Source organism: Labrus mixtus, chromosome 4 (genome assembly GCF_963584025.1).
Source record: "Labrus mixtus chromosome 4, fLabMix1.1, whole genome shotgun sequence".
Taxonomy (NCBI): domain Eukaryota; kingdom Metazoa; phylum Chordata; class Actinopteri; order Labriformes; family Labridae; genus Labrus; species Labrus mixtus.
In genome coordinates this window covers 11,997,406-12,013,637 of record NC_083615.1, presented here as the reverse complement: position 1 = coordinate 12,013,637, position 16,232 = coordinate 11,997,406, and the positions used below count along the sequence as shown (strand labels likewise).

General features: G+C 39.1%; 2 protein-coding genes and 1 long non-coding RNA gene across 4 annotated transcripts; 2 read left to right on the top strand and 1 right to left on the bottom strand.

Annotated features, from left to right (window-relative positions):
• Nucleotides 1–2,385: 2,385 nt before the first annotated feature.
• Nucleotides 2,386–9,388, top strand: LOC132972788 (myoD family inhibitor domain-containing protein-like). Its single transcript, XM_061035874.1, has 4 exons — nucleotides 2,386–2,612; nucleotides 3,104–3,189; nucleotides 4,260–4,514; nucleotides 6,273–9,388. The coding sequence occupies exons 1-4, from the start codon at nucleotides 2,548–2,550 to the stop codon at nucleotides 6,542–6,544; spliced, it is 678 nt and encodes a 225-aa protein (XP_060891857.1). The 5' UTR covers nucleotides 2,386–2,547; the 3' UTR covers nucleotides 6,545–9,388.
• A 2,573-nt stretch (nucleotides 9,389–11,961) lies between these two features.
• LOC132972786 (aldo-keto reductase family 1 member D1-like) lies at nucleotides 11,962–15,669 on the top strand. Of its 2 annotated transcripts, none has more exons than XM_061035873.1 (9): nucleotides 11,962–12,195; nucleotides 12,405–12,588; nucleotides 12,721–12,782; nucleotides 13,228–13,305; nucleotides 13,965–14,087; nucleotides 14,605–14,714; nucleotides 14,849–15,014; nucleotides 15,177–15,259; nucleotides 15,473–15,669. In XM_061035873.1, exons 1-9 carry the CDS (start codon nucleotides 12,103–12,105, stop codon nucleotides 15,513–15,515), a joined length of 942 nt encoding a protein of 313 aa, XP_060891856.1. In that variant the 5' UTR covers nucleotides 11,962–12,102; the 3' UTR covers nucleotides 15,516–15,669. The 2 variants fall into 2 exon arrangements, with proteins under 2 accessions (XP_060891856.1, XP_060891855.1); XM_061035872.1 differs by having other exon boundaries at nucleotides 11,965–12,195; nucleotides 12,405–12,572; nucleotides 12,666–12,782; nucleotides 15,473–15,668.
• Nucleotides 12,473–12,901, bottom strand: LOC132972787 (uncharacterized). The gene is made up of 2 exons (XR_009672941.1): nucleotides 12,721–12,901; nucleotides 12,473–12,588 (listed from the first exon to the last, which is right to left on the bottom strand). It is a non-coding gene; the product is annotated as an uncharacterized LOC132972787 (long non-coding RNA).
• Nucleotides 15,670–16,232: the final 563 nt, after the last annotated feature.

The following is a 16,232-nucleotide window of genomic DNA, read 5'->3' as shown; positions in this document are numbered from 1 at the left end:
ACGTATGCTGGTTTGCACGAGTCAAAGGCTACTGCTAACGCTGATGATTTAAACCTTTTGACTTTCCCTAAAGCCCGTACTGAATTGGGAAAAAGGGCGTTCACGTATGCTGCTCCGTCTTCTTGGAATCGGTTGCAGGATACTCTAAATCTTTGGGATCTGTTTTCCTTGGATTATTTTAAAAGGTCTTCTTCATGATCTGGAGGCAGGCATATCCGACTGTAGATTTTTTTAAAACTGACTCATATTGCTCCTTTTTGATCGCCTTGTTTTATGATTTATGATTTATTTATTTTGTGATTCCTTTTATTAATGTTTATTATTGTTCAGTGTTTTATGTCTGAAACTCAGTGAATTGTGGCGCTGCCTGTCTTGGAATCAGGACGCTCTTGTAAAAGAGGTTCTGAAGCTCAATGAGACTTTTCCTGGTTAAATAAAGGCTGAATTAAATTACAATTTTAATTTACTGTACCCTGAAGGAGATAAGCTGTGTTTATAATGGATGGATTATAAACCGTGTTTGTGTCTCGATGATGAATAAAAGCAGGTCTCTCCTGTAAAAGTGTTTAAATCAAAATTCATGGATAAATAGTCCAGAGTGCATCATTTGGTCTCTTTCTCTCAGTGAAGTGACGCTGTTCCTGCACACTTCACAATCAGAAACAGAACAAAAGCCTCGCAGCTCCCTGTTTTGACTAATGTCAGTAATTGTCGGGGCTGATAACGACTTTGCTTGAAGTTTGCTGTTCCCGCTCAGGGCTTTCCTTTGATTCGCTGTCAGCCCATTAGATGACATTTTCTTCTGATTGCCTCTCCGCGCTGCGTTCACTGACTGAAAGTTAGCATGGTTCTCGACAACTTCAACAGCGTCACTTATGTGTTGCTTTGATGTGCCATATAGTCGCTGGGAGGCGGGTAAGTCAACATGCTTTTTCAACGCAGCACTTTTGACAGCACTTAGTCAACAGCCGCTCAGAAAGGGCTGCTCTCTGCTCATCTTCTTCATCAACGTGTAATGATGACGCCGTCACTGAGATGTCCAATCTGTTCATAACACCTGCATCTGGGAGAACAACAATATTTGAATACTCGGAGATAGACATTTCACACTTATTATTAACGGCTATATTGAGTTTTGGGGCTTGATTTTATGTACGTAACAAGAAACAGAAGGGTTAAAACACATTTTATGCTTAACGAAAATACGATTTTGTTTTAGGAAAGTAAGTGGACCTTGATTTTTTATATCATGCCAAATAAATATATATATTTTTTAACAACGATACTGAATTTGAGTACCAGGAGTTGTTCAGTCTGTAAGGACTTAGGAACCGGTGAGACACCACCTCAAATCCCAAAACGATGGACAAAGTTTGGAGCTTGGGACTAGTTCAGCTGCCAGTTCACCTTCAGAGCACGGCTGAGGTTTCTTTGAGCAAGGCACCAAACCCCCAACTGCTGGGGCGCTCTTCTGTGTGCAGCTCTTCACACTGAAATCTCTCCATGAGTCCATAGAGGATCCTGTTTGGGCATGTATGTGTATTGTTTTTTTTGCCTTTATTTGATAGGACACTGGGAAAAGAGAGCGGGAAATGACATGAAGTAAAGAAGCCACAGACCGGACTTGAACCCTGGCCGCCCGCTTGGAGGACTATACCCTCTTACATGGGGCGTGGCCTAACTGCTAGGCCATCTGTATGTATGTTGCTAGTCTGTGTGTATGCAGCATGTCCAATAACAGAGGGAAAAACAGAATTTCCCTTCGGGCATTAATAAAGTTCATCTTCTTTTAGGTACATATAATGTTTGGTTGGGTTTTGTTGGTTGTTGCTGTTTTGCTCAGTTTGACCTGTAAGTAGCTTGTTTTTATGTTTCATAAACCTCCTTCCTATATCCTATATCTTTTCTTCTTCTTGTCCTTTGTATTGTAATTTAAATACCATTGCTGCTATGACACACCCATCCTTCCAGATTACATAAATATGGAGAGAATTTTTTTTCACGTGTTTGCATTCCGACTATGAGACAACTTGAACATTTTGTAGGAGTCTGTGTGTTTGTGTATGTGTGTGTGTGTGTGTGTGTGTGTGTGTGTGTGCGTGTTTGTGTGCGTGTGCGGGTGTGTGTGTCTGTGTTAGTCAATAAGAAGGAAGGGGAGCTTGCATACATGCAGTGTTCAGCTAACACACTTGTGGGGCATGTGTCTTCGTTGTGTTAGGTGACTAAAAGCAGAACAGAGAAATCTTAAAGTCACTCACCCAGGCCTCGACGTCCCTGCTCTCCTGTGATCAGCATGTTTAGAGGGAATACTCAGGGATCTGCTGCTAGGAAGGGGAGTGTTGTTAAGCCTCTGAACAACAATAAATACACCCACACACACACACCCACACAGTACAGCTCACGGTCTCCTGAGCGGTGACTCAGGCCGACATGCTGGGTGTTGTTGGAGGTTTCCTGACCTCTGTGTGCGAAGAGGAGCAGGAGGATGGACAACCTGAACCGATCAGAAAGTGAAATTTAGATTGTGAGCAGTCATGAGTATCAGACATGTTACCAGGAGACCATTTACCTGCGGACGGAACGGAGGGGCTCAACAGCCCGACTAAAGGCAAGTACCAATGATCTGACCGGCAATAAGAGTCTTATTTTGTCCTAATATTTTGAAACATTTTTCCTCAACTTTTTTCAGTTGCTGCTTATTATTATCTATATGATTTACAGTTTGTATCCCGTTAGAATCAAAAGGTTTCAAGAAATATTCCACTTGTCAGGGTTGTAAACCCTAAAAAGCAATAACATTATGTGTCAAAGAAGTGAGAGCCCTTTAACAGCTTTTTTAAATTAGGAGTTAAAACACTTTGAGATAGTGTAACATACTAAATGTTATCTATTTAGTTTGCTTAATTTATATTGTTTCCTATGTGACATAAATACAAATATTAAGAATAAGGTATTAATAATGTTAAGAGTAAAAATAAGGTATCATTCCTCATTAGAATTTATTTATATATGTTGTCAGTGAGGAATCAGTCATAATATATTTCTTGCTAACCCCGGCAGTCTTTTAATTTTTTTCTTTAATTTATTTTTTGTCTCAAGGCAGTGCGTCTTTAAAATCCAAAGAGGAAATCCTTCCAGCACGTGACCCTGTTAGCAGAGGAAATACCATCCCTGCTGACCTCATCAGCAGTAAGTGGAAACCCTGAGACCCCAACAGAGAACAATACAACAACAGAAAGTCAATGCTGTGACTAGACGAGGATTGTTAAATGAATCAGAGTTAGAGAGAGGGCACAGTGTGTGCGCAGAAGTATGACAGTGACACAGCACTGACATTAATCCAAATATATGTTTTAAAATCAATTGTGACTTATTGTAATAAGTCGCAATAACAAGAAACAACCTGCAAACCTCAGAAAAAGGGTTTAAACATACAAGGCACTCAAAGGGGATATTCAAGTCCGATCTGCTTTAGTGCGTAAAGAAAATCACGATCCAACAAATTATGTAAAAAAAAAAAAAGACATGATGGTCTGCAGGCCATGGGGCGTTTTCTGATTCACCTTCTTGTGCTTGATCATTTTAATGCTCAAATTTTACCAGAACATAAATAGAAAATAAAATCCTTTCCCTCCAATGTGCTTTGTGTTGTGTCCCTGTCATGTGTATATGTAAGCTCAGTCTTTCCTCTTTTTTTTTGTCTCTCCATTATCTCAATTAATGTATTTTCATATTGTTTTACCAGCTTTATGTGTTGTGGATTGTGCAGTGTGCCTTTTATGGGTTTTATGTATTTAATGGGTTTTTATGTGTAAGCTATTTGAATTCATTGGTAAACTTTGTTTTTTTCGAATGTACTCTCTAAATCTGAGTTTCTCAAATTCGTGACCCAAATTTCTGATATTTCTTCGACCAATCAGATTAATTGAATGAAAAACAGACCAGTTTGGACCTCAGATGGTCTGAAACATGTGAGGGAACAAAACCCAGCAGGTTTTAAGAGCGCTTCATCGACTTTTTTTTTTTACACTTTTTTTTTTCCAGTCTTTCCAGTCACCCACTGAAAACGGCTCCGAGACCCACTTTTGGGTCCCGACCCACCAGTTGAGAACCACTTGTCTAAATACAGTGAATAAGATGGATACTAAATCACAGATTGAGTCCAGCTTGACTTTTCTTCATACCATGTCACGTGTGTTTCTGTTCTTTTCTGACCATGTAGTCTTCACTGGATTTGTCTGTTTTTTCACCCCGCTCAGCCCAGCCTCTGTCAGCTGCAGCCCCATCAGCAGAGGCCTCACAGGAGGCAGCAGAGTGTAAGAAGCCCACCTGCCCACAATGCGGTCTCACAGTTCCAGACCACAGACCCACCCCTGTCTTACCCGCAGTGAGTCGTCTGCAGGGATCCAGCCTGTCGGTGCACAGCAGCAGCAGCAGCAGGACGAGCAAGAGGAGCAAGAGGAGCAGGAGCAGTGTGGCTGGATCACATCAACGTACTGCTACACCTGCTGCTGGTGAGCACAACCATCAGTCTCATTCAACACACTGTTCCAACAGGACCAGACCCACAGGATCTAAGACCTATATCATAGCAAATGTATAAAAAAAAGTTCATGACGGTTCTCAAACAGGTTGATTTTGAAACGTTTGAAGGCTTAATTATCAAGATTTTTGGGGGCTAGTCCGACTGTTGTTTTCAAGTTTTCTACCTCTTTACCTCTTAGGTGCAATTTTTTTTATTTTTTTTTTACCAAAAACAGAAAAGAAAACGAGATAAAGAGAAAAGAGAAATAACAGTTTGTTAATTATTCGTCAGGTTAAGTTTCTCCCTTACAGTAGCAGCACTTCACTCACACAGGGTTCCCTATGCAAACATTAACATGAATCCAGCAGCAGTTTTTATTTTCATTGTCTTACAAATGTCTACCGACAAATAACAAACGTTTTTTTCTGTTTCTTGGGCAAAGCTGAAGTTTCAATCGGACTGCTTGCTACATAAGTTAGCCAGTCGGCATCTGGTGCAGTTCAGGGAAACACTGAATTTCAGTATTGGTACTTTACGAAGTACTTAACGATATTCTATCATTAGCAACCAATTATTTTTGAAACCAAAAATAGCTTATAAGGTTCATTGGCTGCTTGACAACACGTAAACATAAAATACAGAATGTGCATCATTCCTCCACGTTTGTTCAACAGGGATCATCCAGTAATGTCTCTAATTCAGTGAATTAAAAATGAACCAACCTGGCTTCGGTTTCATGTATTCTGAGTTCAAATTTATAGATGTAAGACTTTTTTTTTCGCTGAAAACTGAGACATTGTATTCAATTCAGTAACATTTTCATCAAGCCCTGTTGAACAATAAGTTACACTGAGCTAGATTTATCATGAAGACTGGGGAACGCTTACATTCAAAGGACTTTACTGTTACAAACAAAGGCAATCTATCTTTTTTTCTTTTAGAGAGCTGGAGCGTTAAAAAGTTTCCCTTGAAGACTTCCAAACTGCACTTTCATCCAGTTTTATCAAAGCGTGCAGCGGGCCACTCCTTGTTTATCATTGTGTTCATGTTGCTATCTCTATGAAGTTGTGCTTTAAATCAATACAGCGGCCACACATAAGGCTCCTTTTTCATCTGAACACATATAGAGACATTAGCATAAGTTATGTGCGGGGGGTGTATAATTGGAGACGCTAAGCAGGAAAACGCTGAACCCCACTCCCCAGGGAATTCTGCCACCTCCTTTTCATTTACTTCCTGGAGTAAACAGGATAAAACAGCTCTATTTGCATGAGCTCACTCTCTCTCTGCTCCCCGTGAGGAAGAATAACGGGAGCCGAGTAATAATGCAGCGGTCGAGCTCGCGAAAGATGCACCGCAACACACCAGTGAGGTTAATATATGCAATTTCAACTGCACCTAATTTGGTTAAGGGAGCAATTATCTTGTGACAGCTCCTTCCTCGTTGTTGTTCATCACCGGCAGCCTCGGTGGCCTTTTTGATTTTCCCCCGAGGACTGAACGAAGCTCTGTGATTAAGTAAACACAATCACACTTGATCACTGCAGCAGACTTGTGTCTCTTTTAAGTTCTAGTTGGCACCACAAACAAACATGCAAGAGATTAATTTAGGGTTAATATTATCATTAGTCCCCGCTGTTGAAGGTGTCTGACAGGCTTTTAGAACAAACTGCAGCTTCTCTGTGAACTCAGATATGATATTTCTTGGAAAGATAACTTCCATTTTTTTTTTTTCTCCCCTTCACAGACTCCTGTTTACACTTGCTTTTGGCGTGCCTGCACTGTCAATGCTCCGTGCTGCTCCTGGGTCTGTTGGAGGCCTGCTCCACCTGTCTTCACAGCCTCTGCTCCTCCTGCTGCCACGCCTGCGCCCGCTGCTGTTCGGCCATGCAGGAGGCGCCCGTGGAAGAGCTCAACTGCAACGCACACTGCCACTCGGTGTTGTTCGACTCCTGCTGTGAGCCGACCGAGTGTCTGGAGTTTTGTCTTGAATGCTGCGAGATCTGCCATCGCAGCTGAGGACTCACGTGAGACTGAAACAACAGATACACAAGCAATATGGGATTTATTAACACTTCAGTGACAATTCTTATGACTGAACTTTATCTTTTCTTGACTCTAAAAGTTGTGAAGAGCAAAATCCACTGCAAATCACAGCAATTCTTTGTGATAATTCATGTTTTTATAACTTATTTGTGCAAGTCCTGCTACAATAATTTGTTTTTCATTGACCTCAACTAAAGCAATCACTGAGGATTTGAGTTAGTGCTTCAAAATGTTTTTCAGTTCAGGAGGTTTTTTTTTGGCCTTTTTGAGCTAAAGCCATTTAAAATGAATAAATTATATCAAACATGGTAGACTTGAAGTTTGCTGTCAATATGCAGGAAATTAAGCTAGTAGATGATGATGATGATGATGATGCTGATTAGCTGAGCTAAGAAAAAAAACTAGGACAAAACAATATCCAACATCTCTGAAGCTCAAAACTACACGTATGGTCTTTTTGACCAAACACATACACTAATGTTAAAAACACACTGGCTACAGGTTTGAGCTTTTCTCCAGCTCTTTTGTGATATCTAGTGACTGTATTAAACATCAACGCCGAGTCTCGTTCAGAAGAAGCGCTTGAAGCCCAATGATGGCCATCGCCATATTGGAAATGCAGCCTCCAACTCCCTTTCGATCAATACAGGGACAGGCAAGAGGCGGAGCCTAAAAGCTCTTGACAAGCTAACTCTGCACCTGTCAGTCAACTTAGACTGCCCCAAATTTGTACATTTCTGCATAACTTTGCCTTCATATAATCAATACAGATGAGTTGCAAAAATAAATCCACCCCCATTCAGCTTTTGTAAAAATGGGCATTTAAACACGAGACCTAAAGGGGATTCTTTGGCTTTTGGAGCCAGACTTAAGTGGACACTCTATGATGAACTGCAGCTGTTTGCATTTTAGCATTGTCTTCAGTTAACACCAGAGGTTGCCACTTGGTGCTTTCTCTCCATGAGTTATGTGCTATTAAATTCCGGGGCCACACAATAATGCATTCAAACAGTGAATTCAACGTTTATTCAACAGAAATGTCTCTTGTTTGTACATTAAGTTGCATTTAATGACTTTGACCTAACAAGACCCTGAACGAGAGGGCTCTACCTCTCTGCTCAGCCTTGTACAGTTTATCATGTTGTAAGATTGCAGGTTTGACTTCAGCTCTTTGCAGCTGAGGAACAGGGCGACAGATAACGTGTCAGCTCTCTCTTGAATCCCTTTTCATATTTGTCATATAAAGCACTTAGAACATAAAAGGATGCTTATTGTCTCCGCATCTTGGAAGATCGAGGCAGGCTCCTTTAAAGTCGTCGTGTGAGATGACAGCAGAGAGGCAGAGTAAACAGCCAAAAATAAAACAAAGCGGCGGTAAAGACAACGCTGTCAATCTGTCCGGGGCGAGCCAAGAGGCTCATTTAAATCACGCTAGAGCGAGTAAATCGAATTTAAGCATCTCCTTTGCCCACAACACATTTGGATTCTGCTTGTGACAAGAAACAGCGCTGATGTCTAATTTAGAGCATGGCGAGCATACAGCAACAAATAAACACTCAGGTTTGTTCCACTTGTCCCCCTCAATTTGTTCTAGCCTTTACCCACAGCTGATGTCTCCCTCCACAACAAACAGCTGCTTCTGTCAGGGGGAATTCACAAGTGACACATGTGGCAGCCACACAATAATAAACTCTTTTTAGATGGCAGTATATATTTAACTTTGATATGAATCCGTTAATAAAATAAATAATTTGAATGACAGTGATGACACCTAGGTGACAGTTTCATTGACTTTCATCTTATGGTGGTTGAAACAAAATCTGTAGCCCTGTTCAGACTGCGTTGCCGCAACAGTGCAGTGACTTAACTCAGCCGTCATTACGTCTTTATACCTTCATATTGATTCCTCAACATTGTTATATTGGTGTCCAAGTGTATGAATTCACTTTGCCTTACGAAGTTGCTGAAGCGCACTGGAACTGTCATGACATGCACACACACACACACACACAGCGCTGCGCTCCCCGGCTGGCTCTGCTGATCCTGTCTCACCCTTGTAACAACTCTGTTATTACCTCCAAAGACAGCACAGAGGGGGGATCACTTCATCGGCCCAATATTATGCCTCCTCGACATTCATATTGAAGCCGAAACAACCTAAGGGATGTAACTATCGCGCCTTGAAACTGCAGTCTGAAAAGGGCTTAAAAAATAATCCTTCATATGTAGATATTGGAGAAATGTTCATTTTTTATTTCTGTAACAAATCAATAAGCCAATCGGCCAAATTTTCAAATAATTAATTCATTATATATTTTTAAAAAATCTCACAAAAATGCCAGGCATGTTTACTTCCGTTTCCTGTCAATTGAGGAATTTGATGCTTTTTATTCCACGTGATCAGAAATTGAATATTCAAAAATTTACATGATGCTTTTTAATGTATTTTAATAACTAGTCACTGTTTGAGTCCTGAAAACTATTTGAAGAATTCAAAAAGTTGATAAAAGCATTAGTTTTAACTCTTTAACAATTTTTTATGTTGAAAGTACATTTTTATTGCCAACTGTGGACATTGGTGTCATGTCCTTTTGAAATGATTTGCTTTGTTGGTTAAAGATTATTAGAATAGTTACATGTAAAGTTAATTTTTTTATTGTAGGTGAGGCAAAATTTAAAAAAAAAGCCCCTTTAAGCTCCAAAGAACTAAAAACTGTCCAGCAATTTTGAGTGTGTGTCCTGTTATAGGTTTAGAAGAGATATGTAATGCTCCTGTGACAAACCTTAGGGTTGTGTTGATTTTGGGACAAAGCTGGATGATTTATCCTCGTGCTAATCTTGTCCTGAACAACTGCTAGAAGTGTTGACTGATGAAAAGTTTCAACTCATAATAATAATATAAATCTTTAGCTTAAAAAAAAACAAAAAAAAAAACGTGCAATTTGTTTATGATTAGATGTATGATATTGTAAAATTGAGAAAGCGGGTTAATATAGTGGGGGGGGGGACCAATTGAAGTGATTTATTTAATGGCCCTTTAATTAAGCTCCCTCACTTGGACCATCATGACACCATTTTCACATAAATTATGAAGACCATCATTTCATAAGGAGGGCAGTATGAATTCTCCTATGTTGTTATTTTATGTGATCCTTTGGGCAAAGTTTGAGAGTTGCATTTTCACAACTGTGTGATTGAATCAAGCTTTATTTATAAACTGGACTGTTCATATGACAACCTCATCATGCGTTGGAGGCTTGAGGTTGAACACCTTTGTGTGTGTGTGTGTTGTTTTTAAGAGTTGTTGGACTGACAGTCTGAGATAAGAAGACTGGGCATCACTGATGGAGAGTGACCCAGTGATGAGCAGCTTGTTTTAAAAACTGTGTTGCTTTTCAAAAACAAACCCTTTCAACACTTTTTTTTTTATTCAGGAACGGCCTATTTGTGTTCTCGCCTGCCTCCAAAGCTTCATGACAACGTTTGTAACCTCCTCAATCAAAACAAGGTTTACGTGTAGTGTATGAAGTGGCGTGCATTATGAAAAAAAAGGGGAAATAATAACACCTAATAGTCAGCCTGTCAGATGTGCCTATCTGCTGTAGAGGAAACAAAAATAAATGTAACCAGATTTGAATATCTTACATTTGAGGCTGACGCAGAGAGGACGGATCAAAGGGAAGAGAGACACACCAGGAGAGGGAAGGGGGGCGTCGAGGGGGGGGGGGGGGGGGGCAATCATAAACACCTTGTCTCATATTAATAAGTGAGGGGAATGGTTTCTAAACCAGCACGCAACATCAAGTTTCATGTGTTTGGGAAGGGAGGAGGTGTAAAGTGAAGTACATCAAAACATAGATAATGAGGGCTGGGTTAAAAATGGCTGTGCATGAAATATTGATCATAAGCTGCATTTTTATGTCTTTAATATCAGAAACCAGGAATGTAAAGAGATTCCTGCCAACTATGACTGCAGAACACAGAGTGATACAGATTAGGAGGAGTCTTAATTTCATATTTACTCCAGTAAATGAGTCATTTCATAACCATATACTGTTCATCTTTACTATATCTATGCACTCTGCTTCTGTTCTAGATTTAAAAGCCCTTTTTTTACGTTTTCTTCTCCTGTTGTGACTATCAGACTTTTCATGTAAAACAAATCGCTCAATGGCCTTTCTCCAGTTCTTAAAACCTGCTGAAATAACTGCAGGTTCTGTATTCTTTGCCAGTGGTGAGGTATCTGTGTGAAACGCTTTGCAGCCGTAAGAGCAAAGTATATAATTGAAAGTTTTCCAACTTTGAAAAGTGATTCATAATAACTTTAAAATGTTGCAAAACCATCTCTCCTTGCTCGCAGAGAGAGGGAGGGAGAGCTTGTGAGTGTTATAGAGTATCCTTGTGCTTTTCCATCTTCTTGCAGTTTAAATATTTCAATATTCGGTAGCTGCAGGAAAGGATGGAAAACTGACTTTTTTTCGGCTTATTATGAATCACTATTCAAAGTTGGAAAACTTTCAATTAGTTGAGTTGACATTAACTTATAATATTGAGTTAACACAATATTTTCAGACTTGAAGTAAAACTAACTTAGAATTTGATGCTATCATGACTTTCTGTTTTTACAGTGTATGAACATGTTTTATCATAGTTGTACCAAAGACACTAACGCATGAAACTGAGTTCGAATGATGCACAAGGTATGAATAATTAAAGCTAATCTGTCAGAATAACAATCATTTAAGCACACAAGTAGACATTCAGAATAAACTGTCTTCATGAGAGGTAGGCCTATCTGAAAATGACCCATAGAAATCAATGCCTTTTGAAATTACTTTGAGAATGTGTGCCCTCCTGCTTTAAAGGTGGAGTCAGTAGAAATGTTTGTTTCAGCTTGTAAACACAACATTCAAACTGGGCTGCTCCTCCACAATAAGTGCACGCCCCTGCAGGGCTTGTACTAATAATGTGTGCTATAGAACGGGGCTGAAATAGAGGCATGCTAAAATACAGGATCAGAGTGGATTGTTGGCAAGAGACTTCACAGACATGTTTTGGGGACAGATTTATTTTAACTTGTTGGAAAGGAGTTCATTATGTGACCTTTAAACATAAAATTAAATGATTTTACATTTCCAACTTTAATCTTGTAATATTTGGACTTTCTTCTCATACATTTACAGCTTTATTCTTGTAAATAACAATAACAGCATGCTTTTTTTTTTAACTATATAAGAAGATGATACTATTTACACAAGACAATGAAATGAAGTAATATGTTTCAGCCCACTAAAGTGGTCCCTTTGACTTCACCCTTTGTCTCATGTAAGAAAAACATCCTTAAAACCTGTCCAAGTACAACAGGAAAATTCCGGCATCATAGTCCACTTGTTTGGGTAAGACTCTGTAAGTAAGAACTACAAACATTTGTGTATGTAGGCTAAAGTGTCAGGGTTCAAATTTCATGGTCCCTGAATATATTACCTATTAGGCAGGCTACAGCACACTTCAGTTTATCAGTGTTAAAGGACATGAATCTGACTGCAGAGAGCCACAGTATCCCTCTCAGTGATGGGAACAGGATTCCACTGCTGGGACTGGGCACCTATGGGGACCCTCGAACGGTCAGAATATCATTTGTGTTGCTAGATTTGAATAAGAGCTTGGCTTGATAATATCTGCTCTACCACTCTTAGTATGTAGGAGTGCTGCTGCTTATTGCTCTCAGGAACTGGATAAACATTAAAAGTTGTTTAACTCATCTCAATGTGAAAGCAAATCTCAATCCAAACCAGGTCAAATGATATTTACATTTTCTGTGGGTTTTCAATAGACGCCCAGAGGCACAGCTCTTGAGTGTGTCAAGCTGGCCATAGATGTGGGTTACAGGCATTTTGATGGGGCTCTGGTGTACTTCAATGAGCATGAAGTGGGTCAAGCCATTAGACAGAAGATTGCTGAGGGAGTCGTGAAAAGAGAGGACATCTTTTACTGTGGAAAGGTAAGACGATTTGTTACTGTGTAACGTGCTTTGCTATATGTCATTTTTTATCTTGTTGTTCTTGAAGTAGCTCTATTTTTCAATCTGCCCTAGCTCTGGAATACCTTCCATCCACCAGAGTTGGTGAGACCAGCCTTGGAGAGGACACTGAAAATCTTAAAACTAGACTATGTGGATCTCTACATCGTTGAGCTCCCTATGGCCTTCAAGGTATCTATACCACTTTTATATAAATGTTAGTGTATTAATCAGCCAGCTGTCCAGTGTCTGAAAATGTTCTTAATGCGCAGAGTTTATGTTTTATTTAAATACTATTTTTATAGATTTGATAAATATCAGTCATGGTAGACCATTTATTAAAACATTTAAATCTCACAGTTGTGTGATATGTTGCTGATGCAACTCTTAAAAGATTGGACATTCATGCCTATGTTTGGATAAGATCGGAAAAGTGCAACTTGGTGTTTAGGTCATAGTCTGATATTTGTTTATTTAGTCAAATGAACCCAACATCTCCTCACCTTTAGGATAAGGTGCTGTACACCTTTATAGGGATATTCCCCTTCAATAATATAATCACCATGGTCAGGTTGTTTAAGCAACAAGAATATGTATAAATGTTCTCACAAGTGTTTGAATTATGCTTCAATTCCAGCCTGGCAATGAGTTCTATCCAAAGGACGAGGATGGAAAATACATCTACCACCACACAGACATCTGTGCAACATGGGAGGTGAGGTCTGTTGAGGTCACAGTGGATGGTCCCCGTGTTTAATGACTTCAATTCTTTCCCCTGTTGTAATGTTCTGAGAGGGTATTTTCTCACTTTTTGTAACATTCATTCATACATTTATGTGTAACTCTGTTTCAAAGAATTATATACATACAGTATAACTTTGAATATTCAGACACAACTGAGCATGGTGAGATGGTGATTAACTGCATAGAGTTTATAAAGTATTATATTAAATTAAACTAGGGGTTATCTCATGAAATGTCAAATTTCATTGTGCAACATGACTTCGGTTGTTCCTTTCTCCAACCTGAAGGCTCGGCCAAACTTGTCTACATTTTAGACGTGCTGGTAATGACTCATGACTGCCATCCTGAATTAAACCAGACATCGATAATTATGACAGTAAACAGATTTAGAATTGGATTAAAGGAAAACCACTAAGTATGTGGTGTGATATTCCTCTGAACTTAAAGGCTAATGTGTTAACACGTTAACATGAAGTATCAAGGTCAATGTCATAAACAGCCATTGTGTGTTCAAAGGTCTGATTGTTCTTCTACACTGTGTGCTGTAGTTTTTTTCTCCACTATCTCAGTAAGTCTGTATAGATAATCACGCCCATGCTCTGCAAGATGTAAATCTTTTCCTCTCAACAGGCCTTGGAGGCTTGCAAAGACGCAGGATTGGTCAAATCTCTGGGAGTCTCCAACTTCAACCGCAGACAGCTGGAGCTGCTGCTGAATAAACCCGGCCTCAAGCACAAACCTGTGTCCAACCAGGTGACCTCCACTTTAGATCCCTGACACCTGAATGGTCAGAGTCATTAACAGAAGAGATAAAAGTCTCTATAGAAGAATATTATGGCAGTATATACAGCAGTGTATTAGACATGAGGGGTTCTTAGCTTGTTGTGCTTCATTTAAGAACTAAACTTTACATTTTATAAGAAAATTCTGACAGAAAAAGTGACTTTGTTTAAAGGATTATCCTTTACTGGTTGAAATTACAGGAAGTATTTTCTTCTGTCAGTCTACTTGGATAGATTAGTTCTTTAGTGGTCTTTGCAGGATGCTGTTATTCCCACATTGAAAGAGTTTTCTGAAGATGTTATATTAAAAAGGATACATGTAGCATACTGAGTACTCAACAGATATTATCGATGAAACGTTAAGTCACAAATTACAAAATATTCTTTATAAATAATAATGATTGGAAGTCTTTATTCTATTCTCATCCAACTGTCAACCCAATGTCCGACCACTTTGGTCCAAATGTCTTCTTCTTACATACCTGTAGGTTGAATGTCACCCATACTTCACACAACCCAAGCTCATGGAGTACTGTCGCCACAACGACATTGTGATTGTTGGATACTGCCCAATTGGCTCCTCCAGAGATGCATCCTGGTATGTAAGACAAAATGCACTTTTTAAAGCAGATGTGATACTATTAACAGAAGATGACGTTAAAGAGGATAAAGAATCAATGTCTAATGACACAACTAAGCAGATAAGTGAAGTTTTTCCTCTCTCTGGTTCAGGGTGAATGTGAAATGTCCCCCCATGCTGGAGGACAAGCTGCTTGTATCCATCGGGAAAAAGTACAACAAGAGCAGCGCTCAGGTGGCTCTACGCTTCAACGTCCAGAGAGGAGTCGTCGTGATCCCCAAGAGCTTCAGCCCCGAGAGGATTACACATAACTTTCAGGTGGCTTTTATCAAAAATGATTACCTGATCAGAGCTTGTATCAACTGTACACAGTGAATACACTTATCAATTAGATAAGTTATGTTGCTAAAATTCATATTTTATGCAGTGATTTTAGAGTAGACATACCCTGGTTTAATCAAATCACATATTTTGTTCCAGATATTTGATTTTTCACTCACTGAGGATGAAATGAAAGCTGTTGAAGCACTGAACAAAAACATTCGATTTGTTGAGCTGCTGATGTAAGTATAAGCATTTATAGGTTATAGTCAAAGGAGAGTTCAGCCTAATACTGTACCTAACCTGGATGTATTTATATAGGTCCTACTTAGTACATTAATGAATTGTGTTGTGTTTTTTGTTCTGAAATGCAAGAACAGTTTTATTGAAGTCTTATTAGTCCTCATCATCGTCCAGCTCAGAAGTAATAACACTTTTTGTTTGTCCTAACACAGGTGGAGTGACCATCCCGAGTACCCATTTCATGATGAATACTAAACTTTGGGATGTTTTTCTGCCTCAATTCTCCAATAGTGTTTACACTGAACACTAGAGGGCACTAGTTCACAGTGCATGAAACGTACAAGTAAAGGAACATTTAAAGGGGTTTACATACAGCTCAAATATGTGACTAAAGTTGTTTTTTACTTTCAGTTTCATTGGACAATTCAAATAAATAAATAGATGATTGTAAGCTAAAACTGATTTAAATGGAATTAATGCAACTTCACACAAAGCTTTTGAATTCAAATTGGCAAAATATTCAGTTCAGATTATCTTTCAAATATTTTCAGATATGCCAGCTACTGATGTCCACATTATCACTATAGTATATTGGTTGGTTGTGTTAAAATAAAATAAAAACGTTAAATGTGTCGTTCCTAATTCTCCAAGAAAGTCAAGTTTCTTCAAGTGATGTTAATAAACAACACAAGTTGACCAAAGCACTTTTCCATATTCAAGGGTAAGGCTAAAAAAACAACAGAGATATGGAACAACCTTTGACAAAACGACTATTATGTAAGTCCAACAGCCAAAAGTATAAAATGACCTTTGAGGTGTGGTTTCAAAAAAGGTTTGAAGTTGTGAAGGATCTCTTTAGCTGAAACACATTTAAAAAGTCAGATGCTATTTGGAGGTGACACTGGGCAATGGGCATCTTTAGAAGTTCTAGATGAATGGATTTAGTATATGAAAAGCTACACTGTAAAAAAC

What these genes read in the sequence shown, in the direction of transcription:
- LOC132972788 (XM_061035874.1), top strand. Translation starts at nt 2,548, where the DNA reads ATGTTACCAGGAGACCATTTACCTGCGGACGGAACGGAGGGGCTCAAC. An exon ending in AACAGCCCGACTAAAGGCAA is followed by an intron (nt 2,613 to 3,103) that starts GTACCAATGATC and finishes GTCTCAAGGCAG; the next exon opens with TGCGTCTTTAAAATCCAAAG. An exon ending in TACTGCTACACCTGCTGCTG is followed by an intron (nt 4,515 to 6,272) that starts GTGAGCACAACC and finishes TCCCCTTCACAG; the next exon opens with ACTCCTGTTTACACTTGCTT.
- LOC132972786 (XM_061035872.1), top strand. Translation starts at nt 12,103, where the DNA reads ATGAATCTGACTGCAGAGAGCCACAGTATCCCTCTCAGTGATGGGAAC. An exon ending in ACATCTGTGCAACATGGGAG is followed by an intron (nt 13,306 to 13,964) that starts GTGAGGTCTGTT and finishes TCCTCTCAACAG; the next exon opens with GCCTTGGAGGCTTGCAAAGA. An exon ending in CGATTTGTTGAGCTGCTGAT is followed by an intron (nt 15,260 to 15,472) that starts GTAAGTATAAGC and finishes GTCCTAACACAG; the next exon opens with GTGGAGTGACCATCCCGAGT.